We start from the raw sequence: 25585 nt of genomic DNA on the forward strand, positions 1-25585 counted from the left end.
TCCAGACACGCGCTGCTGCGGCCGAGGCGCTGCCCCGGGCGCGGCCCACCTTGGGCTGGTTGTAGTGCTCCATGGACATGGTGATGACGTTGACGCCGATGATGAAGGTGATGAAGAGGTCGAGGTAGTGGCTGGTGCACAGCGAGTGGATGGAGCGCCGGGCGTGGGAGTAGTCGGCGTAGTAGGGCCGGCGCTGGGCCTCTGTGGGGAGGGGGAGGCGCTGAGCGTCACCCCTCTCTCCTCGGGGAGGCCGGTCGCAGAGGACCAGGCTCTGTGTGCCCGGCTGGGGAGGCCACCGCCCCAACTCTTCCACCTGCGGGTGCTGGCCCCGCCGGCCCCAGGAGCTGCACGCGGCTGAGGCGGCCTCCCCACCCCCAAGGCCCTGCCGCTCAGGGACAGCACAGGAGCTTTGCCTGGGTCCACCTGTGCTGGCCCTGGACAAACGAGGGTGGGCAGGGCCACCACCTCCTCCATCCCCGTGTGGGCCCCTCGGGGCCTCGGCGATGGAGACAAGAGTCCAGGCAGCTCCAGCCAGCAAGCCCTGCCCAGGGCCCATCCCGTGTCTTCCCAGGGGCCACTGGCAGCTGCCCGTGCTCAGCCGGGCCCTGGCCCGCCTGCGATGGCTAGACGGGAACCTTCCTCCGCTAAGCCCAAGCACGCCCCCTGCAGGGCAGTCTTCGGTCCGCACTGCGCCTGCTCCCACCCCGGGCCCCGCCCCCTTGCCGGCATGCAGGTGCCCGAGCTGGGCGGCCCCAAGCCTGCGGGGGAGGGGGGGGCAGGCAGCTCAGGCCGCCCTGCGCAGGACGTGCAAGTCGGGCGGGCACACGCGGGGTGCGGGCAGCAGCGTGGACCCCGCCAGGCCAGCCGCAGCCCTCCCCCCGCCCCAGGCGGCAGCGCAGGGCATGCGGGGTGGGCAGATACCTGGGCTGGGGAGGGTGCCTGGAAAGACAAGGACACACTTGAGGGGCCGTGGTGGGGACACCTGGTGCCCTGTGCAGCAGCCCGCCCGCCCCACGCCCGTCTCGGTACCGTGCGGCCCCGTGGAGCGTGAGTCCAGGGTGCAGGGGCGGGGCCCAGGGACTCGCCAGGCAGGCACGTGCAGAGCCATTCGGGGCAGTGGGCGGGGCTGTGGCCCGGGGCGCACGGTACCGACCGACCCGCCACACCGCCACCGCCGCCGCCGCCACCGCGGGCGCCTTACTCCTGCGCTTCCTCTCCAGGCGCCGCCGCCGCTTCTCCTCGCGCCGCCGCGCCTCCTCGGCCTCCTGGTGCTGCCGGCACTTGTGGAAGTTCTCCACCACGACGCCCACGAACATGTTGAGCACGAAGAAGCTGACGATGAGCAGGAAGGAGATGAAGTACAGCAGCATCCAGGGGTTGTGGTTCTGCACGGGCTGCGGCACACGGGGCGCTGGGTCCTGGCCGAGCACACCGGCCCCGGGCCCCAGACGCAGCAGGGACCGCCCGTGTGCACAGGCTGGCCCACCCTCCCCCCAGCACACAGCAGGGACCGCCCGTGTGCACCTGCTGGCCCACCCTTCCCCCAGCACACAGCAGAGACCGCCCGTGTGCACCGGCTGGCCCTCCCCCCAGCACACAGCAGGGACCGCCCGTGTGCACCTGCTGGTCCGTGCCCCTGCCCCTGCCCCAGGCTGCCCATGCGCACCTGCTGGTCCACGCCCACGGCGTCCAGCCCGTCGTACATGATGTTGACCCAGCCATCCTTGGACGACAGCACGAACAGTGACATCAGTGCCTGCAGGCCGGAGTGAGCATCAAGGGTGGGCACTGTGGCCACAGCCCCCCGTGCGGCCCACGGGCAGGAGGGGCCCCGCGGCCCCACACCCACCTGGCCCAGGTTGTCGAAGTTGTACTTGCGCCGCACCCAGCGGTAGTGGGCAGCCCGGCACTCAGCCTTGGTGGAGATGTTCCTGGTGTCGGCGCCCTCGCAGTAGTAGAATTTGCCCTTGAAGAGCTGGGCAGAGCCGGTGGGGCGGTCACCCCAAGGCCCAGCCTGAGCCCCCCCAGGATCCCAGAGGACCCCCAGGCAGGGCGGTGGGCCCAAGGCCTGGCTAAGTCCTCCCAGGACTCCAGAGAACCTTCCAAGGTAGGGTGGTTACCCCGAGGCCCCTGGGCAGGGCGGTCTCTCCCAGGACACCCTGCAGCGGCACACACCTGCACCCCGAGGCCCCCTGGGCAGGGCGGTCTCTCTCAGCTCCCCCCACCGCAGGACAGTCACCCCGAGGCCTCCCAGGCAGGGCAGTCTCTCCCAGGCCCCCCGGGCAGGGCGGTCTCTCCCAGGATGCCCTGCGGGGCACACACCTGCACCCTGAGCCCCCCCCCCCCCCCCCCCGGGCAGGGCGGTCTCTCCCAGGACGCCCTGCGGGGCACACACCTGCACCCCGAGGCCCCCCCCCCAGGCAGGGCGGTCTCTCCCAGGACACCTGCGGGGCACACACCTGCACCCCGAGCCCCCCCCCCCCCCCCCGGGCAGGGCGGTCTCTCCCAGGACGCCCCGCGGGGCACACACCTGCACCCCCAGGATGCCGAAGACGATGAAGAAGGCGCAGCAGATGAGGACGATGTTCCCGATGGGCCGCAGCGAGGAGATGAGCGTCTCCACCACCAGCTTGAGGCCCGGGGCCCGGCTGATGACCCTGGACGGGGCAGGGGGTCGCGCTGCTGGGCCGGCCGGGAGAGCCGCCGCAGCCCGCGGGCCGGGCACGAGCCGAGACCCCGGGCGGGCCCCACGCCCCCACCTCAGCGGCCGCAGGGTCCGCAGCAGGCGCAGCACGCGCAAGATGCCCAGGATCTTGGCGCCGCTGGCGGAGGCCATGGCCACGACGATGTCGACCAGCGACACGAGCACCAGCAGCCCGTCCAACACGTTCCAGCTGCTCTGCAGGTAGGCGTGCTCGCCCGCGAGCAGGCCCTGCGCCACCACCTGGGGGGGGCGGCACTGCTGGGGCAGGGGCCGGCAGCCGGGGGCGCACCGGCAGGCCCGGGCCCCGACCCCGCGCTACCTTCACCAGCATCTCGGCCACGAAGATGGCTGTGAAGACGAAGTTGGAGACGCTGAGGAAGGCGCGCTCCTGCGGGGAGAGGGCGGTGGGAGGGGCCGCGTGGGCGGCCCCGGCCCCGGGCAGGGCGGGAGGCGCCACTCACGGTGCTGCCGGGGTCGATGTCGGGCCTCTCGAGCGCGATGGTGACGCAGTTGAGGAAGATGAAGGCCAGCACCACGTGGTCGAACAGCCTGTGCGCCACGAGCCTCTGGCAGCAGACGCGGAGCCTGGGCCCCCAGCCGGCTCAGCGCGGTGCGGACGGCCCGAGACGCCCCGGCGCGCCCCGCCTCGGGAAAGGGGAGCTGCCCGGGGCGCCCCCGCGGGGGGTCGGGAGGGGGCCTACGGGGGGACCAGAGGGGGTTGGGCCTGGGCCCCTCACCGGTTCTGCGGGGAGAAGAGGTAGAGGGCCCAGGACTCTCGGCTCCGACACCAGCGTGGCCGATACGGCTCCAGCACCTTGTGCAGGCGGAAGCAGCAGCTCTGGGGACGGGAGGGGGCTGCTCAGGGCCGCGCCCGCCCGCTGCTCTCGGGGTTCCCTGCCCGGCCAGCGGGAGGGACGGCACAGGGCAGGGGAGTGGCCGCACGGAGTGCGTGGGGCCGGGGGCGGAGCCAGAGCACGGCAGCCCCGCCCTCCCGGCCACTCACGTCCTCCACGTCGTCCTCGAACTCGGCCGGGTCCTCCCTGTGGCTGTCGATGCGCAGGAAGATCTCGCTGGGCAGGGCCAGCATCTGCCCGTTGCAGTCGTGGGGCTTGGCGGGCGGGAGGGCGGCCGGCCGCGGGGGCCGCAGGTCCAGGGCGCCGCGGGGCTCCAGGGACTCGGCGCGCCGCAGCGGGGGGCCGTCCTCCGCCTCGTCGTCCGTGCTGCCCTTGCCCTCGCCGGACAGCAGCGACTCCCGCTCCCCGCGCTGGCCGCGCCGCTTGAGGCTGCTGCGGCTGGAGCGCCGGCTGCTCCACGCGCCGTTGGGGCCCCAGTGGGCGCAGGGCGAGCCGCGGAGGCTGGCCTGGGGGGCACGCGGCGTGAGTCAGTTAACCCCATGCCTGCCGGTCACGGAGCGGCTGTGTGCAGGCTGTGTGGTGTCCCCGGCCGGGCCGGGAAGACAGGGCCACAGTGGGAGGCGTCCGGGTGCCAGCCCAGCGGGGGCGCCTCTGGCCCCTTGCGGCCTCGGCGATGGCTGAGGGCCTGGGCGGGGGTGTGCAGGGCACCCACGGGGCCAGGCAGCACCCTGGGCTCACACAGGAAGGTGCTCGGCCACCCCAGGCAGGCAGCCCGGGGACCCGGGTCACTCAGCTCCCGGGGGACTCGATTCTGACTCTCGGGTCTATCGCCCCACGGCGAGGCCCCGTCCGTCTCTGGCTGGGATGCACCTGGCGCTGGCCGGCCTGGCCCTGACCCCCTCACCAGACTCCCACCTTGACGCACCTGCACCTGCTGTGCTCCCTGTGTCCCCTGTCCGCCCGGGCCCTGGGCACCGCCAGCCTGCGTCTCCCATCACACCCGCCTCGTGCCTGCCTCCCCGAGGGGTCGCCCAGGCTCGGCTCCGCACGGGACTGGGCCGCACAGGGGTCAGGGTGGGGGCACGGGGACCCTCACTCATCTCTGGGAAAGGAGGGGCTGGGAGCCCTAGTGAGGGGGCGGTCCCTACCAGAGACTTCTGGTCGCCCAGCTGGGGGTCCACGGAGCCACTGCTGCTGCGCCGCGAGTCCGGGAGCCTGTGGGCCGCGTCCAGGAGCGGGGAGCCCTTGGGGGTGGGCGTGGGGGTGGCCGCCGTGCGCATGATAAGGGGGGGGAAGCGGCTGCTGCGGCCCTCCAGGTGCCCATTGGGGGTCACTGCCAGCGAGCACATCTTCACCTCTGCGGCGGGGGTGGGCCGTGAGCCTCCAGGGCTTGGGGCGCGAGTGGGCGCCGCCCAGGAGCCCCCACCCATCACCCTCGCACCTGTGGCCCGCAGGCCCTGGAGCTTGCCGGAACCCTCCTCGGAGGGGGCGGAGGTCTTGTCCTCGTCCGAGTCGGACCTGTTGGCGTCGCCCTGCGGCCCACAGCACCGGGCGGGCGTGAGGCCAGGCCGGGAGGGACCGCCCGCCGCCCCGGGGGCAGGAAGCGCCTCACCTCCGCCTGGAAGCCCTCCACCAGGATGGCCACCAGCAGGTTGAAGAGCACGTAGTTGCCGAAGGTCATCAGAGCCACGAAGTAGAGGGCGGCCCAGGAGGAGGTGGAGGCCATGCCGTTGTACAGGACCACGTTCCAGTCCTCCTGCGTCAGGATCTGCGGCCGCCGGGCCCTCAGCCTCCTGCCGGCTGCGGCCCGGCCCCTCCCGTGTGGCCTAGCGCCTGCGGCCCCGGCCGTACCTGGAACACGGTGACGATGGCCCACAGCAGCGAGTCGAAGTTCTTCCTGTCGGGGACGGTGTCCCCGCTGTCCGTCTTCAGACTGAACTTGCAGCCGAACAGGTGCATCCCTAGGATGCTGTGGGGGGAGCGGCACGGGCCCTGGGCTCAGCCAGGCCCCCACCCCGCAAGAGGCCCTGCCCCCGAGAGGCCCCGCCCCGCGAGAGGCCCCGCCCCGCGAGAGGCCCTGCCCCCGAGAGGCCCCGCCCCACGAGAGGCCCCGCCCCGCGAGAGGCCCCGCCCCCGAGAGGCCCCGCCCCACCCCGTGAGAGGCCCCGCCCCACGAGAGGCCCCGCCCGCGAGAGGCCCCGCCCTGCCGGCAGCACCTGAAGATGAAGAGCGGCCCCGCCCCACAAGAGGCCCCGCCCCCGTGAGGCCCCACCCCTGCGATAGGCCCCGCCCCACGAGAGGCCCCGCCCGCGAGAGGCCCCGCCCTGCCGGCAGCACCTGAAGATGAAGAGCGGCCCCGCCCCGCAAGAGGCCCAGGCCCCGCCCCCGTGAGGCCCCACCCCTGCGATAGGCCCCGCCCCACGAGGCCCCGCCCCGCCGGCCGCACCTGAAGATGAAGATGAAGAGCATGAGCAGCGTGCAGAAGGTGGCCACGTTGTCCATGGTCTTCACCAGCACCACGAGCTGGCGCCGCAGCGCCGGCAGGAAGCGCACCAGCTTCAGCACGCGCAGTAGCCGGAAGGTGCGCAGCACGGACAGGCCGCCGTCCGCCTGGCCCAGGATCTCCCAGACGCTGCGGGCCGGCGCCAGGCCGCGGTCACCAGGGCCCTCCCTCGCCCCGGCTGCACCGGGGGCCCGAGGGGCGGCTCAGCGGCACTGGGGGTCCTAGCCGGGGGCCCTCCCCATCCTCGCGCCTCACCGTCGCCCGGCTGGTCACTCCCGCTTCCCATGGGGAGGCCGGGGACCCCTCCCACGCCCACTTCCTGGCAGCACCCCCCCCCAGACAAGCTGCACTCAGCCCTCCAGGCCGTCCTCCGCCCAGCAGCACGGCTGTGGCGCCAGGGCCGCTCCCGCGTGCCCGGCGGGGCCCGGGGGTCCCGGAGACAAGGCTGGCCGGCGCCCCCACCTGATGACCACGATGACCCCGTCGAAGATGTTGTAGGGGTTGCGGACGTAGCCCAGCGGCCCGCAGGCCAGCAGCTTCAGGAGCATCTCCAGGGCGAACAGGCTGGTGAAGACCACGTTGCTGATCTCCAGGGCGCTCGTCAGCTCCTCGGGCTGGGGCGGGGCGGGCCGCGTCAGGGCTTCCGCCCCTCCGGGCCCCCCAGCTGACCCGCCTCCACCACGCCAGGACCCTCCAGGGCAGGGACCGGGCGTTCACGGGACGGCCGAGCAGGGGCAGACAGTGCCGCCGCGCCTCGTCCCCCCTCCCGGTCTGCAGGACGTGGTCTGGCTGGCTGCTGTGGGACGTGTGTGTTTCTGTGATGCGTGTGTGTGGGCCAGCGTGTACCCCTGCACGTGTGACTGCGCCGTGGGGCCTGCCAGAGTGCACACACACGTGTGCGCACCTCCTGTATGCACACGTATCTGGTCTGTGGCCGCGCACGTCCGCACGTGGAGGCTCCGAGACCGGCTGCTGTCCCTGGCTGGGCCTCGCCCTCCCCGGAGAGGGCCCTGGCCCGAGCACTCGGCCCCCACGGGAACCTCGGGGAGACCAGGGCCCGGCGCACCTGCTCGTGGTACTCCACGCCCATGCTCAGCGTGTTGACCAGGATGGCCACCATGATGCCACGGTTGAAGTACTTGCTGTCCACGATGTGCCGCAGCTTGCAGCCAAGGGCGGCCCACAGGCGGCCCAGCCCGCGCAGCTCCCCCGGGGCCGCCTGCCGCCGCTGCGCGCCACCCTGGCCGGGCGCGTCCGCCGTGGGGGGCGGCTGCAGGGGGTCCCGGCGGTCGCCATGCTGCACGTCCTTTGGGAACTCGTAGGCCCCGTGGCTGTCGGAGTCCCCGCTCTCGGAGCCGCCGGGCTCACAGCTGGGGTCTTCCCGGGCGCTGGCACAGTGCGGGCACTCTCTCAGCTCGCAGGACAGCGTGCCCGCCTGGGGGCCGGGCAGGGGGCAGGGCACGCTCAGGCCCGACAGGCGGCCGGCGGCCCGGCCCAGTCCTGCAGGAGGCAGGTGGAGCGGCTCAGCGTGGTGGCAGCCACGGGATGAGCCTGCCCCTGGTCCCCACGCCCTCACCCCAGCCCAGCCCAGGATGGGGACTGTGGTGGTGACGGCGTCCCTGCGGCTACAGCCAGAATGCGTGTCCCCTGACGGGGCACCAGGAGAGCAGGAGGCCCACGCCAGAGCCTCCGGACAGGCGGCCACACGCCAGTCCCATGCACACGCCCAACCCCGCTCTCACTCCAAGGGCAGGCAAGCTGGCGCCGGGCCGTCTGCCCTCCACCACCGCGCCCAGGCGCCACCCCTGTGTGACACCTGTCGCCCTGGGGAGCCGCCGCCCAGGCCTCAGGGCACAGCCTCGCCTCCCCTCCCGGCTGAGGCCCGGGGCGTGGCCGGGCCGTGCACCTGGACGCACACGGTCCCCCTCCCTCGGGGCTGAGTCACAGCCTCTGCGACCCGCCCTCTCCTCCCTGCTGGCCCGGGAGGCTGCCCGGGGCGCCACCCCCAGGTCCCTGCTGCCGCAGCGGGCAGGGTGGGGTCTCACCGTGTTCCCCCACCGCGTGCTGGATCCGCTGGTAGGGGCCGGGGCTGCCCAGGCTCAGCGGGCTGTGCGCCAGCTCCGCCTCGGGCCCGGGGCTGCTGCCACCTTTGCTGCCGCCCACTCCCGAGGGTAGGATGGTGGGGTAGTTCATGGCGCTCAGGCCGGCGGCCAGCTTGAGACTGGCAGCCGCCGTGGCCGCGGTGTGGGCCGCCCGGGCCCTGTCCTGCGGCCCCTCCACGTGGCAGTCGGCGTGGTAGATGCTGTGTACGGACTCGGCGTCGGGAGGCCCGTGGCCCAGGGACGGCGGTGAGCCCGCCCGGACCAGCCTGGTGTCGCCGGCGCCCGGCTCGGGGCCCGGCCGGCGGGGGCTGCCGTGGCTGAAGTGGTAGTGGTGGTGGTGGTGGTGGTGGTGGTGGTACACCAGGTGGTGCACGGAGGCCGCGCGTCTGCCGGCCCGGGGCTGGCCCGCCGGGGCGCCCGGCTCCGCCTGCTTGTGCCGGCGGCTCTGCCAGCGGGCGTAGAGGCGCAGGCCGCGGCGCCTGGCCTTGCGGCACACGTGGCCCAGGTACCGCAGCAGCTCCTCGTAGCAGCTGCCCGGCTCCGAGAAGCTGGCCAGCGTGCTGTCGTTGGACAGGTAGCGGGCGCGCTGCTCCCGCATCAGCTGGTTCTCCCGCTGCTTGGTCTCCGAGAACTGCGTGGCGATCACCACCAGGCACAGGTTGATCATGAAGAAGGAGCCCACCTGCGGGCGCGGGTGGTGAGCCCAGGCCCGGCCGGGCGCCGCCCAGCACCCCCGGGCGCGGCAGGAGCAGCGCGGGCGGCACACAGCAGGCGTCTCAGCCACCCGGTCTCTCCTGGCCACCCGCGGGGCGAGGCTGCGGCCATGCTGACCCCGCCCCCCAGCGCAGGGGCCTCTCAGCAAGGCCCCGCCCACTCCGCTTGTGCAGCGGTCCCTGTCCCCGGGGGGTCCCACAGGGTGGCGCTCAGCACACACACAGGTGGCCACTGAGCTGACCCAACCTGCCTGAGGCTGGGGAGGGGTCGCAGAGCGGGGCTGGGAGATGCCGTCCCCCGCCCGCGGGGCTCCGGGCCCCCAGCACTCACGATGATGAGCAGGATGAAGTAGATGAAGTTGTAGAAGGAGTGGGCGTCCATGACGTAGTACATGATGTCCACCCAGCCCTCCAGCGTGATGACCTGCGGACGGAGCCGCTGGAGGCCCAGGCACCACCCGCGCGCCCCGCCCCCGCCCCCGCCCGGCGCCCCCGCCCCGCCCACCTGGAAGATGGCGATCCAGGCGTAGCCGATGTTGTCGAAGCTGATGGCGCCGTTGTGCGGGTTGGCGTCGCCCGAGCGGCACACGTTGTAGTACTGGTTCCAGTTGATGCAGGCGTTGCGGCCGGCGCCCGCGGCCTCGGCCTGCGGCGTCCCGTAGGCCTCCCAGCCCAGCGTGCAGGGCACGCGCAGCTCGCGGCGCCCGGGGATGTGGGAGCAGCGCCGCATGCCGTTGTCGCGGCGGGCGGAGCAGATGAACGGGTTCTCCTCGCCCTCCTCCGTCTGGTAGTACGGCCGCAGGAAGCTCAGGTTGTTGTTCCTGGGGGGCGGCAGGGTGGGGGGCGGCAGGGTTGGCGCCGGCGGGCCGACCCCGCGGTCCCCAGGCTGCTCCCGCCCCCGCTGAGACGCACACGCAGGACACGAGGGACTCCCGGGAGGGCGCCCTGGGCAGCAGGAGCGCCCGGCGGGGCTCTGCGGCTCAGGCAGGGGCAGGGGGACAAGCCCAGCCCCGCCTCCAGGCGGGCCTCCTGGACAGGGACAGGGACGCACGGGGCGTGTGGCCCACCCGCAGCCGGGGCCTGGCACCCGCTACCCTGCGCCTTCCGAGTCGCACGCCGGTGAGCGCCCCCCACCCCACACGCCGCGGCCCGGTGGTCAGCCGGGCACTGGCGGACTGGACGAGTCCGGGCTCCCCCAAGACCAGCCTGGCCGCCTCCCCCAAGACCAGCATTCCAGGGAGGCCGGGCGCGGGGGCGGGGCCTGCAGGTATGGCCTGGGCGTGGTCTGGGTGGAGCCTACGCGGGGGCAGGGCGCGGCACGGGGGCGGGGCCTGCAGGTGTGGCCTGGGCGCGGTCTGGGTGGGGCCTACGCGGGGGCAGGGCCAGGCGCGGTGCAAGGGCGGGGCCTGCAGGTATGGCCTGGGCGCGGTCTGGGTGGAGCCTACGCGGGGGCAGGGCCAGGCGCGGCACAGCGCGGGGGCGGGGCCTGCAGGTGTGGCCTGGGCGCGGTCTGGGTGGGGCCTACGCGGGGGCAGGGCCAGGCGCGGTGCAAGGGCGGGGCCTGCAGGTATGGCCTGGGCGCGGTCTGGGTGGGGCCTACGCGGGGGCAGGGTGCGGCGCGGGGGCGGGGCCTGCAGGTGTGGCCTGGGCGCGGTCTGGGTGGGGCCTACGCGGGGGCAGGGCCAGGCGCGGTGCAAGGGCGGGGCCTGCAGGTATGGCCTGGGCGCGGTCTGGGTGGAGCCTACGCGGGGGCAGGGCGCGGCACGGGGGCGGGGCCTGCAGGTGTGGCCTGGGCGCGGTCTGGGTGGAGCCTACGCGGGGGCAGGGCCAGGCGCGGCACAGCGCGGGGGCGGGGCCTGCAGGTGTGGCCTGGGCGTGGTCTGGGTGGAGCCTACGCGGGGGCAGGGCCCGGCGCGGCGCGGGGGCGGGCGCTCACCGCACGAAGGCGCTGTCCAGGAAGCAGCGGTTGCGCAGCAGGCCGGCCCAGAGCTGGACGCCGACGATGCCGAAGATGAAGAAGACGAAGAAGCAGAGCAGCAGCACGTTGCCGAGCATGGGCAGCGTGTCCAGCAGCAGCGTGACCAGGATGCGCATGCCTGCGGGCAGCGCCGCCGCTCAGCGCCGGCCGGACCGCGAGCCCCCTGCGCCCTGCTCCGGGTCCGCGCTTGGAGACCCCGCTCCTGGGGAGGGCTGGGGCCTGGAGCTGGCAGCCAGGGGTTCTGGCTGCGCGGGCCTGACCACTAGGCGTCTCCTGGTCGCCCGGGCAAAGCCCGGAGTCCAGTGTCCCAGCTAGGGGACATCTGCGTGCCGGGCCGCGGCCGGCAGGAGGCAGTGAGAAGCGCTCTGGGACCCGGCCCGCGGCTCCCCAAAAGGCTGCCCTGAGGCTGTTCCTGGGTGCAGGGGCTGGCTGGCCACGGGCTGGTCCACACGGGCCAGGGCAGGGGCCAGCGGGGGTGTGAGGCCCGGAGGAACAGCATTTGGGGCGGCTGCGGCACAGAGGGCGAGGGGGACCTGGACAGCTCAATGCCCGACACCCCAGGGGGCGGCTGCTGCGGGCTGTAATACTGGGCGCGTGGAGGAAGCACATGGTGGGGGTGGGGGTGGGGGGCGGAGCCACCGGGCATCCCTGTGCTGTGCTGACAGCTGTCCAGGGGAACCGTGGCAGCCCGGCTGTGCGCACACCGCGCACGTGCCCCCGTGGGCACTCAGCTGTGCGTGCAGCCACAGCCACACCTACACCCGGCCTTGAGTCTGCCCCGCGCCCTCTCCCTCACCACCATAATGGAGCAGCACTGAACCCCGACCAGGGCTGCAGGTGGACGGCCAGGGTCTCCCCGACGGCTGTCTCCCCTGGGCCACACAGGGGTCCCCCGAGCCCTGCACAGCACCCAGCGCCTGCACACCCCGGCCGAGCTTGCCCCCCCCCCCCCGCCGCCTCTGCTCCCTGAGCTCACAGGGCTGGTCCTGAGCCGCCCACCCCGGGAGGGGAGAGTGGGTCCTGCGGGGCCCCTGGGGCGCCCGGCCACACCAGAAGCTGCCCCTCCACTGCTCAGGCCATATGGGACGTGCCCAGCACAGGGCCGCCCGCTCCAGACCACGGGCAGACGAGCAGCCCAGGCCCAGAGTGGCCCCGGTCACTCGGCAGTGTGGCAGCAGGACCGCGGGCACTCAGCTCTGTGGCCGGGGGAGGGGCTGGCCCCTGCACCTCCGGCCCCGCGCGCCTGCATATCCGGGCATTCAGGGCAGGGGCACTCACTGGGCACGCGGTTGATGGCACGGAGGGGCCGCAGCACGCGCACGGTGCGGATGGCCGAGAGGCTCACGTTGTGTCCGTCCAGCGAGTACTCCATCATGCTGGGGGAGGGCAGGGTCAGCGGCGGGGGCGCTGTGCCCGCCGAGGGCCAGGTCCCTGAGCCCCCCCCTCCCCGGGGGCCGTACCCCGCCATGACGATGAAGAAGTCCAGCCGGTTCCAGGTGTCGCCCAGGTAGCACTTCTGCCCAAACAGCCCCAGCGCCACCATCTTGACGGCCATCTCCACCGCGAAGAAGGCGAAGATGAAGTCGTCGAAGGCCTGGCGGTGGCGCGGGTCAGACGGGAGCCGGGCGCCACGCCCCCCCCCCCCCCCCCGGGCCCCGGCCCACCTCCAGGATGCGGCAGCGCTCCGAGCGGCAGCCCACGTCCTCGCACGGCCGGAACATGCCCAGGGTCACGCAGTTGAGCAGGATGACCACCATGCTGACGTGCTCGAACCACGTGTGCAGGGTTAAGGGCCACGTGGGCGGCGGCCCCCCGCCCTCCCCCAGGCCCCGCCCACCAGCGGAGCCCTCCTCGCGCGTCCAGCCTGGGGGCGGCGCTGTGCTCCGAGCCGGCCACCAGGTGGCACCCCCAGACCCCCTCGTGCCCCTGCCCACCAGGTGAGCCCTCCTCGCGCGTCCAGCCTGGGGGCGGCGCTGTGCTCCGAGCCGGCCACCAGGTGGCACCCCCAGACCCCCTCGTGCCCCTGCCCATCAGGTGAGCCCTCCTCGCGTGTCCAGCCTGGGGGCGGCACTGCCTCTGAGCCCAGGACGGCGCTGTGCTCCGAGCCGGCCACCAGGTGGCACCCCGGCCCTGTGCTCCTCTGCCCCAGTGCCTAGTCCAGGCACCCTCGTCCACCCATCAGACGGGGTGCAGAAGCCCTGCTCAAGGGGCAGGCACGCTCAGGTCCTGGGTCCCTGGGCTGGAGGGCTGACAACAGGGAGGGCTGAGAGGGCTAGGTCCCTCCTGCCCACCACCCGTGCCAGGAGTCCCAGGGCCTGGCCATCTGCACGCGGGGCGGGGGGTGGGCATTCACGAACTCCCCACAGCCTGCCCGAGCCCACAGGAAGTCAGCGGATGGGGCGGGGTGACCTTCCTCCACAAGAGGTCAGCATTTAGCAGACAGCCACAGCAGTGGGCCCTGGCCTGAGCCCTGCCCCTGGACACTGGCGGGGCGGCGACAGGGCAGCAGACACAGGCTCTGGGCAGTCGTGAGCCTTGCTGCCTGAGGCCCCGCCCCTCGGCAGGGCGGTTCCTGGGTCAGCCCACGGCCACGTGGGCTCTGCCAGGGGCCGAGGCTGAGCCAGGGTGGCAGGATGAAATGGGGGGCTGGGGCTGCTGTCAGGTGTGGGGGCTCCGTGGTGAGTGTCCCTAGTCCATCAGGCCTGCCTGGCCCCAGCAGCGGCTGAGGGAGGGGCTGGGGGACCCTCACACGCCCCCTCCCTCCAGAGACCCCAGCGGCTTGCCCATCCCAGACAGCACCAGGCCCCAGCCCACAGCAGTGCCGAGCACCGTGGCAACACGCCTCCGTCAGCGGCCAGGAACAGGCTCGGGCCTCCTGCTGCGGCCTTCGGCGTCCAGTGGGCGCTCACGGCCAGCAGGGGGTTGTGGCAGGAGGTCCTGGCACGGAGGCTCTGGCTCGCGCGGGCACGTCCTACCGAGGCGCTCCCCTCGCCCGATGGACAGGGCTCAAGGCCAGAGCAAGACGGTCCCACGGCCCCCTGCCCACACGAGCGAGGCCACCCTGGGGTCGTGCCGTCCCCGGCCGCGCTCACGGGCAGCTGAGGACAGCGGTGCCATCTGCCGTGGCACGCACAGCCCGGTTGCTTCCGGAAGCTTAATCACACACATGGATTTTCTGGGTTTTAATTAAAATTCCTTTGGATTGTGAACCAACATCTACAAGTTAGAATCAATTGCCACCGCAGGCTGCCGAGGCTCAGGGACGGGGGGGGGGGGAGGGTGCAGGCCAGGGCAGTGCTCAGGGACGCGGCCTCTCCCACAGTGCCCCCCCCAGCCCCCCGGGCCTGGGCTCGGCTGCCCCGCCCCATCCATGCAACAAGGCCACAGGGACACAGGGGAGGGTCCTGGGGCTAGAGACCCCCCCCCACACACACACAGCGCCAGGAAGCGGGTCCGACACTCCTGGGAGTGGCCCCTGCACCACAGCCCCCGCCCCTGCCCCCGGCTCTGTGCTTTGGTCTTCCCAGGAACCTGGGAGCAGAGCCTTCTCCGAGCCCCGGCAGCTTTGGGGCGTCGGCACCTCAGCTGCCCTGGGGCGAGGGCCATCTCCGCCAAGACTCCAGGCTCCCGGGGCAGGAAGCACCCCAGGCTCCCGGGGCAGGAAGCACCCCAGGCCTCCTAGGCCGCAGCTGAAGGCGGGACACCCCCCAGAAATGCCCCAAAGCTGCCCCCAAGGGCCAGGGCGAAGGGGCTGTGGCGGCCGCTGTCCACGGTGCTGAAGTGGCCGGCCCAGAGGGGCTGTCCCAGGGTGCCCAGGGCTGGGTGCCCAGGGCTGGGGCAGGGAGGCCCAGCAGGGTCTCGGGGCGGCCCCATGGCCAGCAGCTTGCCTGGAGACCTGTCATACTGTCCCAGGGGGATCGGGAGCCGCACACGGCTGGGTGCTGACCGCCCAGAGCCCCGCCTGCCAGAGACGGCTCCCCTGGGGGACTGGGGGTCCAGGGTGGCCACTGTCTCCTCCACACTGAGGATGCGCCAGACCCTGGGCCGTGCCGCTATGCCCCGGGACCGCAAGACTTCCCCTCTGCAGTGCCCATGGCTCCCGGGGAGGGCAGGGCCCTCAGAGAGGCCTGGGCAGCCAGGGCAGTGCAGCCGGAAGGGCGGCCCTGGACCCGCTGCCTGAAGGCTCAACGTCCCCGAGCTCCAGCCGGGGACAAGGCCCGCCTGTGAGCTCCTCCCCCTTCAGAACCTCACCCTGCCCTGTGCTGCTCCTCCCCCTTCAGAACCTCACCCCTCCCCGCGCTGCTCCTCCCCCTTCAGGACCTCACCCCTCCCCGTGCTGCTCCTCCCCTTAGAACCTCACCCCCCCACGGTGGCAGTAACAACGCTTCCCTCCCGCCCCGTGAGCTCCTCCCCCTTCGGAACCTCACCCCCTCCCCCCACGGGGGCCGTACCAACGCTTCCCCCCCGCCCTGTGCTGGGGCTCAGTGGGTTAGGCTGCAGCCTACAGCAGCAGCATCCCATATGGGCGCTGGTTCGAGTCCCAGCTGCTCCACCTCTGACCCAGCTCTCTGCTAATGCGCCTGGGAAAGCAGTGGACGATGGCCCAGGTACTTGGGCCCCTGCACCCATGTGGGAGGCCTGGAAGAAGCCCCTGGCTCCTGGCTTCAGCCTGGCCCTGCCCTGGCCACTGTGGCCATCTGGGGAGTAAACCAGTGGACGGCAGATTTCTCCTCACCCTCCCCCACCTGTAAATAAACCCGTAAAAGCCAAAAAACCCCACTTTCCTCCTCCAGGCCCGAGAGGACTCACGCAGGTGGGCCCCGCCCCCTCACTCACTGACCCTGCCCCAGGTCAGGCGTCACTCAGGGGCAGACAGGGCACCGGGGGCCCCAGCCTAGCCTCAGCACCACCCCAGACCGACGGGGGAGGTAGCCGTTGCCCCGCCCCCTCCACAGTGGTCAGAGTGGACCGCAGCACCAGGGACAAGGCTCTCAGACCCTAGCCAGGGCCCGGGCCCCCCCCATAAGGCCACCAGCCCCCGGACCACAGGCAGCTGAGCTCCGTGCAGGGCAGGGTGGCCACAGCCCACCCCTGAGGACCCCACAGCGCCACCGCGTGAAGCACGGGCAGCCAGGGTCACCCCCACAGGCAGGGGCTCAGCTCCCCACTCTATGAAGACCTGGCCCGGAAGCGAGCCGTGCAAGTCCAGCGGCCACCTGGGGACACCAGGCGCTGGACGTGGAGGGGACGGGGTCCATGCAGACGGCTCAGCTGCAGCCTCGGCTCTCACGTGAGCCGCAAGGCCACTGGGACAGGTGACAGGGACCCCGGGAGCAGAGGGAGCAGATGCAGGACGCAGGGTGGCAGCTGGAGGCGGAGTGCCCACGAGCAGACGTGCAGGGACCGCCACAGGACACTGAGGGAGGCACGCCCCACAGACCGCTAGGGGACGTCCCCACAGGCAGCCCAGACTCCAGGCAGGCGCGGGCTGCGGGGGCGGGTCCGTGGTGCCCCCAGCCCGCCTTTTCCCCCAGGGTCATGGAATGTTCTAGAACTAGGAGGAGGAGGTGGCTGCTCAGCACTGCTCACCACCTATGAGCTTCTCCCCACTTCCACGGCCTTCCACACTGCTGGGGGGGTGCTGAGGAGGAGCCCCACCCCTGGTGGGCGCAGGGGCAGCTGTCACTCGGAACCTCAGCAGAGGGGCATGGCTGCCTTCGGACCCAAGACCCAGGGCTGAAGACGAGGCCACTCACACCCCCCAGCTGGCAGCCCTGCAACCCCTGCCCCGAGCCCACCTCACTCTCCCGGGTCCCACGGGGTGGTCCTAGGCTCCAGGGGGCCTCACTTCTGCCCCCTCCCTGTGAGTGACACCCAAAGCCAGCAGGGGCTCAGGCCCGGGGAGAGCCCAGAGCAGCCTGGACTCCGGGCAGGGGTTGTGGGGCCTTCATGGACCCCACCTGCAGCCTGGGGCCCACAGCACCAGCACAGAGAGGCGTGGCAGGTGCACCTGCCCAGGTGGCCGAGGGCCTCTCCCCACGAGCACCCTTGGTTAAGGAACCACTCGAAGAGAATCACTAATGCAGGCTCGCTGTGCGGTGGCAGGGCCAGACTGGGGCCACACACGCCGGGTCACAGAGCGCACGCCCGTGCCAAGGCCGTCTGAGCTTTGCCCTGAGCACCGCACAGGGGCCCAGCCCCACCCACGCAGCTCGCTGGCCCTGCTCACCCCGTCCGTGCCTAGCCCACCTGCTCCGGGCCGAGGTCTCACACAGCCCCCCAGCACCTGCCTCTGAAGTGAAGAGCTGGCGGGGCGCCCCCCTGCTCCAAATCCTGCCGCAGCTCCCTAGCTCCCTGGGCAGTTCAAGCAGGGCACCCCGCGGCCTGAGCCCTCAGCCCAGCTGTTCCCTGCGCCCCCCGCCAGCACCTGGCAGGCCTGGACCTGCACAGGTGACCCCAGGAGCGTCCACCACCGTGGGAGCTCCGCTGGGCTGACGCTGGGTGTCCAACAGTGTCCGCTCGGGGACAGGCAGAGCCGGGAGGGGGCGGGGGGCACACACAGGGCTGTGAGGTGGGTGACCCCCCCCCAGGCTGCTGCGCAGGGACTCAGCCGGCTGCAGAGATGGGAGGGCACGGGGCAGCTGGAGGCGGAGCCGGGAGGTGCACCGGGCAGGGAGCCCCGGGGCTGGCCCGGACAGCTCTGCAGCACGGGCCCCACAGTTGTGGCCTGGCCAGAGCCTCCTGGGGGCTGAGCCGATCCTGCTGCCCGCCTCTGCCTGGAGGTGCCCAAGACCTTGACTGCTGGCCTGGGAGAAGCCGGCCCTAGACCCCTAGCTGCATGGGAAGGTGCAAAGCCCACCCAACATAGGGCAGGGCGGTGTCCTGCAGTCACCTGCCGGTGGGGGGGTCACCAGCCTCAGGATGCGCTCACGCTGTCGCCGTGACGACAAGCGGCTGACAGCTGAATGGGCCCGTCTCGCTCCATGCCTCACTGCTGGGCTGCAGCAGCCCAGCAGCCACTGGGGGTCTTAAAGGGTGGGGTCCCAGGGATCCCATTGTGCTCGAGAGGGGAGCACCCACGGGCCCGGCTCCTGGCAGACAGACATCGGAACAGTGCCGGCTACCACAGTTACTAGGAGCCCCGCTCCCTGCACTGGACTCCACAGCAGCTGCCTGGGCTGGGGGCAGCCCCGTCCACCCTCTTCCACAAGTTCCAGAAATGGCCCACCCCACACCTGGGGCAGGCCCTCAAGTCCCTGAGCCCCACTGGCTGCCCCGCTGGGCCCCACGTGCCGGAAGACCCTGGCAGTGCCCCCCTGCTTGGGCCCCGTGACAGGCAGGGACAAGGCTGCGGGGGCACCGCGTCCACCCAGGGGCCCCAGCCTGTCCGGCCTCCCCCGCTGCTCCGCCAGACCGGGACACCGGGAACCCTCTTCCCCTCACGGCCGGCCGGGGAACGTGACCCAGGCCTGCGTGACTCACGCTGGGCTCGGCCTGCCTGGGCGGGGAAGGAGGCGAGACGGCCATACATGGCACTGTTTGTTCTCCGGCTGCACCCGCGGGGTCGCGGGGCGGGGGCTGGCCCTGGGAGCGTGGCTCCCTCTGGGATCGGGGATGCCGGGAGCCCACTCCCCACTGTGGCCAGCCCTGGCCCACCCAGGGACACAGCACCACTCGGGAGTGCACAGCTCAGTGCCGGAACATTCCGGAATGTCCTGGCCCCTCCTGAGCTGCTCCCCGGGGCCAGAGGCCTGGAGGGCGAGAGCCCTGGCGCCTCCCTCACCTCCCCAGCTGCTTCCTCACCGTCGCCCACGAGCCAGCCTGGGAGGCCAGTGCTTGCGTCCTGGCGGGGGCGTCCGGCCGGGCAGGGCAGGTGGCCCCTCAGCTCCAGCCAGGCCAGAGCACCCGCGGGGCCTGTGTCCGTGTGCACACGTGTGACGAGGGCTGTGCACACGCCACATGTGCCGGGTACGTGCTGGGTGAGTGAAGCACACACCCCCTTCACCGCCGTGAGACTAGGGCTGTGATGAACGGGACCAGACACCGCGGGGCCCGAGCTCCCGCCTCCAGCCCTCAACCCTGGACACGGCTGAGTCGGCGCCGGTCACCTTGTGCGTGCACAGCTGGGGGCGGGCACCAGGTCCCACTCCTGCTGTCCCCCCACCCCGCAGAAGCCTCACCCAGGCCCCACTGGCCACTCAGTGGAGCGTGCGGCAAAGCCAGCCGGAACCCTGGGGGCCTCTCCCCGCCCCGTCTCCAGACCCCACTGCCGGCCCACCTCCCTGTCACAGCGCTGGCTCAGGGTGCAGGTGAGCGTGGGGACCTGCCCCCAGGAGCGGGGCCTCCCCCTCGGCCACACCCCGGCCGTCTGGGTCCCCCGCGAGGCGGCCCTGGAAGGGAAAGGCCTGGACAGAGGCTCCGAGCCAGGAGGGGACCCTGGGGAAGGCGAGCTGGCCGTGGGGACAGGCCTGGGGGCCGGCAGGAGCTGGAATTCTCTGGACCAGAAATAACCACACAGCTGCCAGAGGCCCAAATTAGCGGCCCTGGGGGACTGCAGGCTCTTTCCATGGGAGCGCAGCCTGGAGCTCCACGCGCCAGCCCCGCCCCCAGGGCTGGCCAGGCCGGGCCGGGCCGCTTTCCACAAGAAGACCGGGGTGCCCTACTGGACACAGCCCCCACGGCACCCCCCTCCAGCCAGACGTGGGGCCACACTGGCCAGGGAGCCCGGAGGAGGGGGGTGTCCCATGGGACCTGGGTCGCCCCGAGGGAGCCCTACTCACGTGGTCCAGCCACAAGTGGGCCCACCCTGGCCAGGCCCCACTTGTCCTGCACCTACCCCGCCATCCCACTCCCCACGGGGTCAGGCCCTCCCCGCCATGTGCCAGCGCAGGCCCTCGGCACTCAGGGTCCCGCCTGTAGCTAGTCTGCAGCAGGGCTGGGCGGCACCCAGCGCAAGCCAGGAGGCGCCTGCCTGCTCCCCGCTGCCGAGCTGCCTGTACCACCAGCAGCGAGCCCGCCCAGGCCCCGGGACGCCCCTTCCTCATCCCCACAAAGGGAGCCCCTGGGGGGCACCAGCTCCCCCTGCTCTGTCTCCTATGGGTGGGACGCTTGCAACCCTCTCCCTCTGCACACGGCTCACTGTGAACACCCAGCTCACGCTTGGGACACGCACCATGCAGGGAGCCGGAAGCAGGTGCACCCAGGGCCTTGACCCCAGCCCCTGCCTGGGAGGCCCTGCTGTCCCACCAGTGCTAACGGAGACAGGAGCCTCGGGTCTGTGGTGGGGGTGTGAGCCCCCTCCTGCCCAGGGACCCCCAGCCCCAGGATCAGGTCAGCCAGTCCCTCAGGGACAGAGGCCAGCCCCTGCCCACAGAGCAACAGACCCATCCCCATTGGCCGGAGCAGACAACAGAAAATGCAACACCCCCCCCCCACACACACACACAAGGGCGCAGGGCAGGCTGGGAGCGATGCACAGGGGCAGCTGAGCCTCGTGCCAGCCTCGGGCCCCTCCAGGTCCAGGCACCCCACAGCCCGGGACCACACCCCCCTCACTGCTCACTGCCCTGAGGAGGCCGGGGCGGGTTGCCTGGCCGATCCTGGAGCGAGGGGAGGCCCCTGCTTGGCGCGTGTGTCCAGAAGCTTCCCGATGGCACAGGCACCAGGGAGGAGCTGGTGACATGGCCGCAGCCCGAGACGCTGGTCTCCACCTCCCTCTCGGGCAGTGCGAGGCAGGAACGAGTCGCGAGCCACTGCAGAGCGGTGGGCCCAGGGAGGCAGGCATGCGGAGGTGGCCGCGGTGAGCAGAACCAGACACTCCTGCTGGCTGGCCAGGCGGGGGCCCTGCCTGTGTGCTGCCCGACGTCAGGGCCGCTGGGGGCAGGGCAGCGGCCACGCTGCGGCTCACAGACGCCCTGGGCCCCCAACCCGGCAGGACTGCCCCCCGGGAGGGAGAGGCCGGGTGCTCTGGGCCTCCCGCCCACTGCAGGGCCCCAGCCCCTCTGAGACTTGAGCTGGAAGTGGGGCTCAGCCGGGCCTGGGGGGGCCCCGCCTCACAGACCCAGGGGTGAGTGGAGGGTGCCCCAGGCCCAGTACCACCCTCTGGGCCCCACAGCCTGCACTGTGCCGCCCTCTGCCAGCCGCACCAGTGGCCACGGTGATGTGTTTACACAGACGGCCGAGTCTGGACACCAAGGCAGCTGCCCGGCCCCAGCACCCGCTCTCACGCTCACCCACCATGGCTGCCACTCGCTCAGAGACCCCCCCCCCGGGTACAGGGCTGCGACCCCTCCTCGCAGCAGACGTGGGGGTGGGGTGCCCGAGGCTGCCTGTCTCACGGAGAGGGATCCTGGGCAGGGGAAGGGGGGGCTGGCCAGGGGCTGCCCCAGGACGAGGGTCTCACAGCGAGCCTGTGATGGCACTAACCTGCCCACCAGGCCCCACCCCATGACCTCATCTGACCCCAGCCCCCCCCAAGCCCCCACCCTGACCCTCCACGTAGGGGAGCACGGGCACCCAGCCTCCCCGGAAGCCGGCTCCACAGGCCCCGCCTCCCCGCCAATGTCCCCGCCCCCAGTCTGGGCTGAACCCGACCTTGAAGGAAGATGGCGGAGATAAGGCCCCCCCACAAACGCCTGCAAAGGGGTCAAGGTGGCAGACGGAGGTGCTGAGCCGACCCCACAGCGACAGACGAGGCGGGGTCCGGGGAGATGCCCAGCCAGAGGGCACCAGCACATCCCCAGGCCAGGGGCCACGGGCAGTCGGCTAACGTCCAGGCTGCTGGGCTGGGGACGCAGGCCCGGGTTCTGCACCCAGCCAGCCTCGTGGTCCCCATGAGCCCCGCTGCCGGGGGGTGGTGGAGGGTGAGCCAGACTCGTCCGGATGGAGGCAGTCAGGGCAGGGGAAGGGGACGCAGGCCCACCCCGCCCCCGTCAGCGCCAAGGGGCCTGCTGGGTTTGTGCCGGGTTCCCTCCCACAGGGCCCTGCACCCTCTCACGCGTCACACCAGCGCCGGCCACCCAGCCAGCCTCGTGGTCCCCCGCGGCCCCACGGTCCATCACAGAGCCGGTGGCCAGGCCAGGCAGGGGGAGGGGTGCCTCCTGCCCGCCGACCTGGGCCCCGGGCGGGGGTGCGACCCCCACGCTGGCTCCCCGCCAGCCGCTGGCGGCATCGATCCTGGCGCGGAGATTCTTGGAAGTGGGCAGGAAGGGAAAGGCTCCCGTGAACTGAGTCACTTCTCAAACCAACATCGTCCCGGCCCGCCCCGCCCTGCCCGCTTATTCTAGAAGGTGCCGGCCACCCCTCCTCCCCGCCTGGCCCCGGCCCAGCGTCCACCCCCTCACACGCAGCCCCCCGAGCAGCTGGTGGGCTCGGTGCCCGGCCCCTCCCGAGGAGGAGCCCCCAGGCTAAATTTACATCTGGCTCCAAGGCAGGGCGCTGCTGGGGCTCCCACGGGGCCTTCTGGTCCTGGCCCCCCCAGGGGGCTCCAGACTCCTGACCTGGAAGCAGAGCCGGGGGTCACGACGCCCCCAGGCGGAGGCAGCACAAAGAGCCGACCGAGCAGGGGTGCACCGTGGGCTGTGCCGCCAGCCGCGGCAGCCGGCACCCGGACGGAGCCCCCTCCCCTCTCCCCTCTGCGCACACTGCTCAGCAAGGCGCTGTGAGCGGCACCGGAGCTGCCCCCCAACGTGGGAAGGCACACAGACTGCCCAGCGCCACAGCAGGGTCCTGAGACCCCGAGCCTGGAACCCTGCTCTCAGGGGCCGGGGCGCACACGCTCAGGACCCCCACTGCTGCCTCGGGGCTCTGCCAGCCACCAGCACGCAGCCCCCGGACAAACCCCCACACCCTGCCCAGCACCCCACGCCCACACCCAGGGGCTGTCGGTGGCCCTGGAGCTCCACGCCCCACGCCCGGCACAGGCCCCTTGGGGACAAAGCCAGGGGGTTTCCCAGCCCCACCGCCCACTGGGGCGCCAGCAGCCCCTGCCTGCAGCCCCCGGGGCCTAACGGGCGAGGGGGTCCCGGCCCTGCAGGACGCCTGCCAGGTGGGGGGGCACCTCTGCCCAGGGGCTGCAGGCAGCCTTCACAATCCATGGCTTAATTAGGGAATCCCGGAGCCGCCGGCAGGAGAGGAGCGGCGTGGAACGTGGGCTCCGTGCGGGGTGTGCGACTGGGGACCCCTCCAGATGCCCCCACAGCCCCGCGGAGGGAGGGGGCTGGGGGGCTGGCAAAGGCAGGGGCCGTCACAGAGCACGGTCGCTGCCTGCCCGCTGTCCTCGACACAGGACACAGGACACAGGACGGCCGAGGTGAGCCCCTGGGACTCTGCTCCCCCCACCCCTGTGAGCTGCCGGCTGAGGCCAGGAATGGGCACCTGCTGCCTGCAGCCCGTCCTCCCCGCCGCCACAGGCCACACAGGAGACCTGCGGTCAGCCAGGGGGGAGGAGCCAGCACCACGCCCCTCCTGACACCGAGTGGCACCTGTCCCCCGCCACGCCCAGTACCCACATGTGGGCACTGCTGCCAGTGGGGGCACAGAGGGGCGTGGCCCCACAAGATCACACTGTGTGCCAGGTGGGGGCTGTGGAAGCTTCCAGAAGGGGGGACCCCCAGCCTGGCCCCCGGGGAGGAAGGCAGCCCCCACCTCTTTCACAACCACAGGAGGTATCAGGCCAAGGAGGGCTGGGGAGTGGTGGGGGTGTGTCCAGGGGGCCCCAGGACGAGGGCAGACCACATACAGGGAGGGGCAGCGGCAGCCCCCCAGGAGGCCAGACACCGCAGGAGGCCCCGCCCCCACCCAGGACCCTCCTGTGCAGCAGGGGTGGGGAGGGGGGAACACCCTCTGTCGGCATGGCAACTGGCAAGCAGCCCAAGCCCGCACCGGCTGGAGCCGGTTGGGAGATCCATCTTCTGAGTCGGGAGGACGGTGGCGATCCCGGCGGTGCTGTCAGGCCTGGAGCAGGCTCCCCGCCCCCACCACCCCACTCTTCCACCGTACAGCCCAGTGGGTTCCTCAGGGCGCCGGAGCCGCCGGCCCCGCCCCAGGAAGCCCTGCGCAGCGAGGCCGCCCTGGCCTGTGCACGACCCCAGCTCCCCGCCGCACAGAGGCCCGGAAGGCACCAGCAGGGGCTGTGCCCCGCTGGCCATGGGAGGTGACCGGGGCTGGCCGCCGTAGGCGGCCAGGGCCCTGCCCCAGCACACCCCGCGCCCCGCACCCAGCAGGCAGCGGACACGCGGCGAGGAGGCGGCACCCTGGGGGGGGCGGGGGGCTCGGCCCACTGCCCTCCCACGAGGAATACCGCTCGCACGCAGTCTAAATTAGGAGTTAGAGAACCTCCCCAGCCCCACCGCGGCCGTATTTCACACGGGCGGGGAGACGCCGACCGGCAGCCCAGCCGTGTCATCTTGGGGGTCAGGGCCGGCCCGCAGCGGGGGCAGCGGTGGGTCGGGGGCCCCACTACACAGGGAGGCGGCGCTGTGTCCGGACAACACAGCGAAGCGTGCACAGGGTGGGGGCCTCAGGCCATGGAGGGTGGATCTGGGAACAGCCTCTTCCTGACGGTAGGCTCTGCTCAAGGGGCTGGAGCGGGGGGTCTCTGGGCCAGGACGCCCACCCTCAGGCATCGCCCAGCCTCCTGGACGGTGAGGTCCAGGGGTCCCTGCACCTATGACACACAGATGGGTCGGTCAACCAGGCCCAAACTGCCTGGTCTCAGAGGGGGCCGGGGGCAGACACCCCAGGCTCTGCCCCCTCCTGGGCCCCACCTTCTCCCCCCGGCACAGGATCCTGGGGGACCCCACCTCCACAGGGGGAGCTGGTGAGAAGCTGTGGGCTGGGCCGGCTGGGGGGGAAGCTAGGCTGGGCCAACTACCCCCGCCCAGTGCCCCCACCATGGCCACCCCAGGTCCCCCCAGGCCAAACCAATGTCCCCTCAGCTCCTGCTGCCCCCAGAGACCAGGATGGACAGGGGGTAGGCCGATTTCCCGGAGTCCCCAGCCCACTCGGCCAGGCACCTGCAGGCTCCCAGGTGTCCTGATGGTCCCAGGGCAGGGCTCTGAGTGAGACGCTTGGGGGGCACAGGCCCACCTGCTCCTTCTCCAGGGAGTCCTCCCACTCCCAGGCAGCTGGGGCAGCGCCACAGCCCCCAGCCGGGAAGTGGCCTCAGCAGCCCCAGCTATGGACACCTGAGGGGGACCCCTCGTCCTCAGACCCCACCCCGTACAGTGGCCCCCAGCAGAGAAACAAGGGGGTTGGCAGCAGCCAGGCAGAGCGACCACACGAGCTGGCCTCGCCGGCCTACCAGCCCCTGGCCCCCAGCACGGCAGGCAGAGCCAGGTGCGTCTCCCGCCCCAGCCCCCCCAGAGGTCCTGAGACCGGCCGTGGGGGGAGGGGGGCACACAGGCGCCCTCACTCCAAGGCCCCGTCTCCACGGCCCCCCTGGGACTGAAGGAGGTAGACGCTGCCCGAGACCACCGGGCACTCTGGGTGCCCGTGTACTGTCCACTCCACTGGTTTTCTTTTTGAAGGCTTAGTTGAAACAGTTACGGACAGAGACACATTTCTGCTGGTTCCCTCCCCAGATGGCTGCAATGGTCAGCGCTGGGCCAGAGCCAGGAGCTCCGTCAGGGTCTCCCCAGTGGGTGGCAGGGGCTGAACCCTTGGGCCAGCCTCGTCCATCAGCAGGGAGCTGGACAGGAAGTGGAGCAGCGGGGACAGGAAACCAGGCGGC

The 25585-nt window shown here is 72.3% G+C and overlaps 1 protein-coding gene across 2 annotated transcripts in view; it reads right to left on the bottom strand.

Annotated features, from left to right (window-relative positions):
- Window positions 1-25585, bottom strand: part of CACNA1H (calcium voltage-gated channel subunit alpha1 H) — a 40823-nt gene that overhangs the window by 6032 nt on the left and 9206 nt on the right. Inside the window, exons 3-26 of one of the 2 annotated variants that reach the window (XM_070064160.1) lie at window positions 12519-12630; window positions 12315-12448; window positions 12133-12230; window positions 10813-10972; window positions 9382-9697; window positions 9208-9300; window positions 8107-8845; window positions 7128-7561; window positions 6524-6675; window positions 6005-6190; window positions 5410-5527; window positions 5171-5326; window positions 5000-5090; window positions 4707-4915; window positions 3708-4064; window positions 3442-3542; window positions 3166-3289; window positions 3024-3092; window positions 2760-2944; window positions 2531-2657; window positions 1850-1975; window positions 1667-1756; window positions 1202-1394; window positions 50-201 (exon numbers count right to left, since the gene is read on the bottom strand). In XM_070064160.1, coding sequence (XP_069920261.1) covers window positions 50-201; window positions 1202-1394; window positions 1667-1756; window positions 1850-1975; window positions 2531-2657; window positions 2760-2944; window positions 3024-3092; window positions 3166-3289; window positions 3442-3542; window positions 3708-4064; window positions 4707-4915; window positions 5000-5090; window positions 5171-5326; window positions 5410-5527; window positions 6005-6190; window positions 6524-6675; window positions 7128-7561; window positions 8107-8845; window positions 9208-9300; window positions 9382-9697; window positions 10813-10972; window positions 12133-12230; window positions 12315-12448; window positions 12519-12630 — 4522 coding nt within the window. Of the gene's footprint in view, window positions 1-49; window positions 202-1201; window positions 1395-1666; window positions 1757-1849; window positions 1976-2530; window positions 2658-2759; window positions 2945-3023; window positions 3093-3165; window positions 3290-3441; window positions 3543-3707; window positions 4065-4706; window positions 5091-5170; window positions 5327-5409; window positions 5528-6004; window positions 6191-6523; window positions 6676-7127; window positions 7562-8106; window positions 8846-9207; window positions 9301-9381; window positions 9698-10812; window positions 10973-12132; window positions 12231-12314; window positions 12449-12518; window positions 12631-25585 lie in introns of both variants that reach the window. The other variant, XM_070064159.1, reaches the window with a different exon arrangement.

The sequence above is a fragment of the Oryctolagus cuniculus genome, chromosome 19, assembly GCF_964237555.1.
Source record: "Oryctolagus cuniculus chromosome 19, mOryCun1.1, whole genome shotgun sequence".
NCBI lineage: Eukaryota > Metazoa > Chordata > Mammalia > Lagomorpha > Leporidae > Oryctolagus > Oryctolagus cuniculus.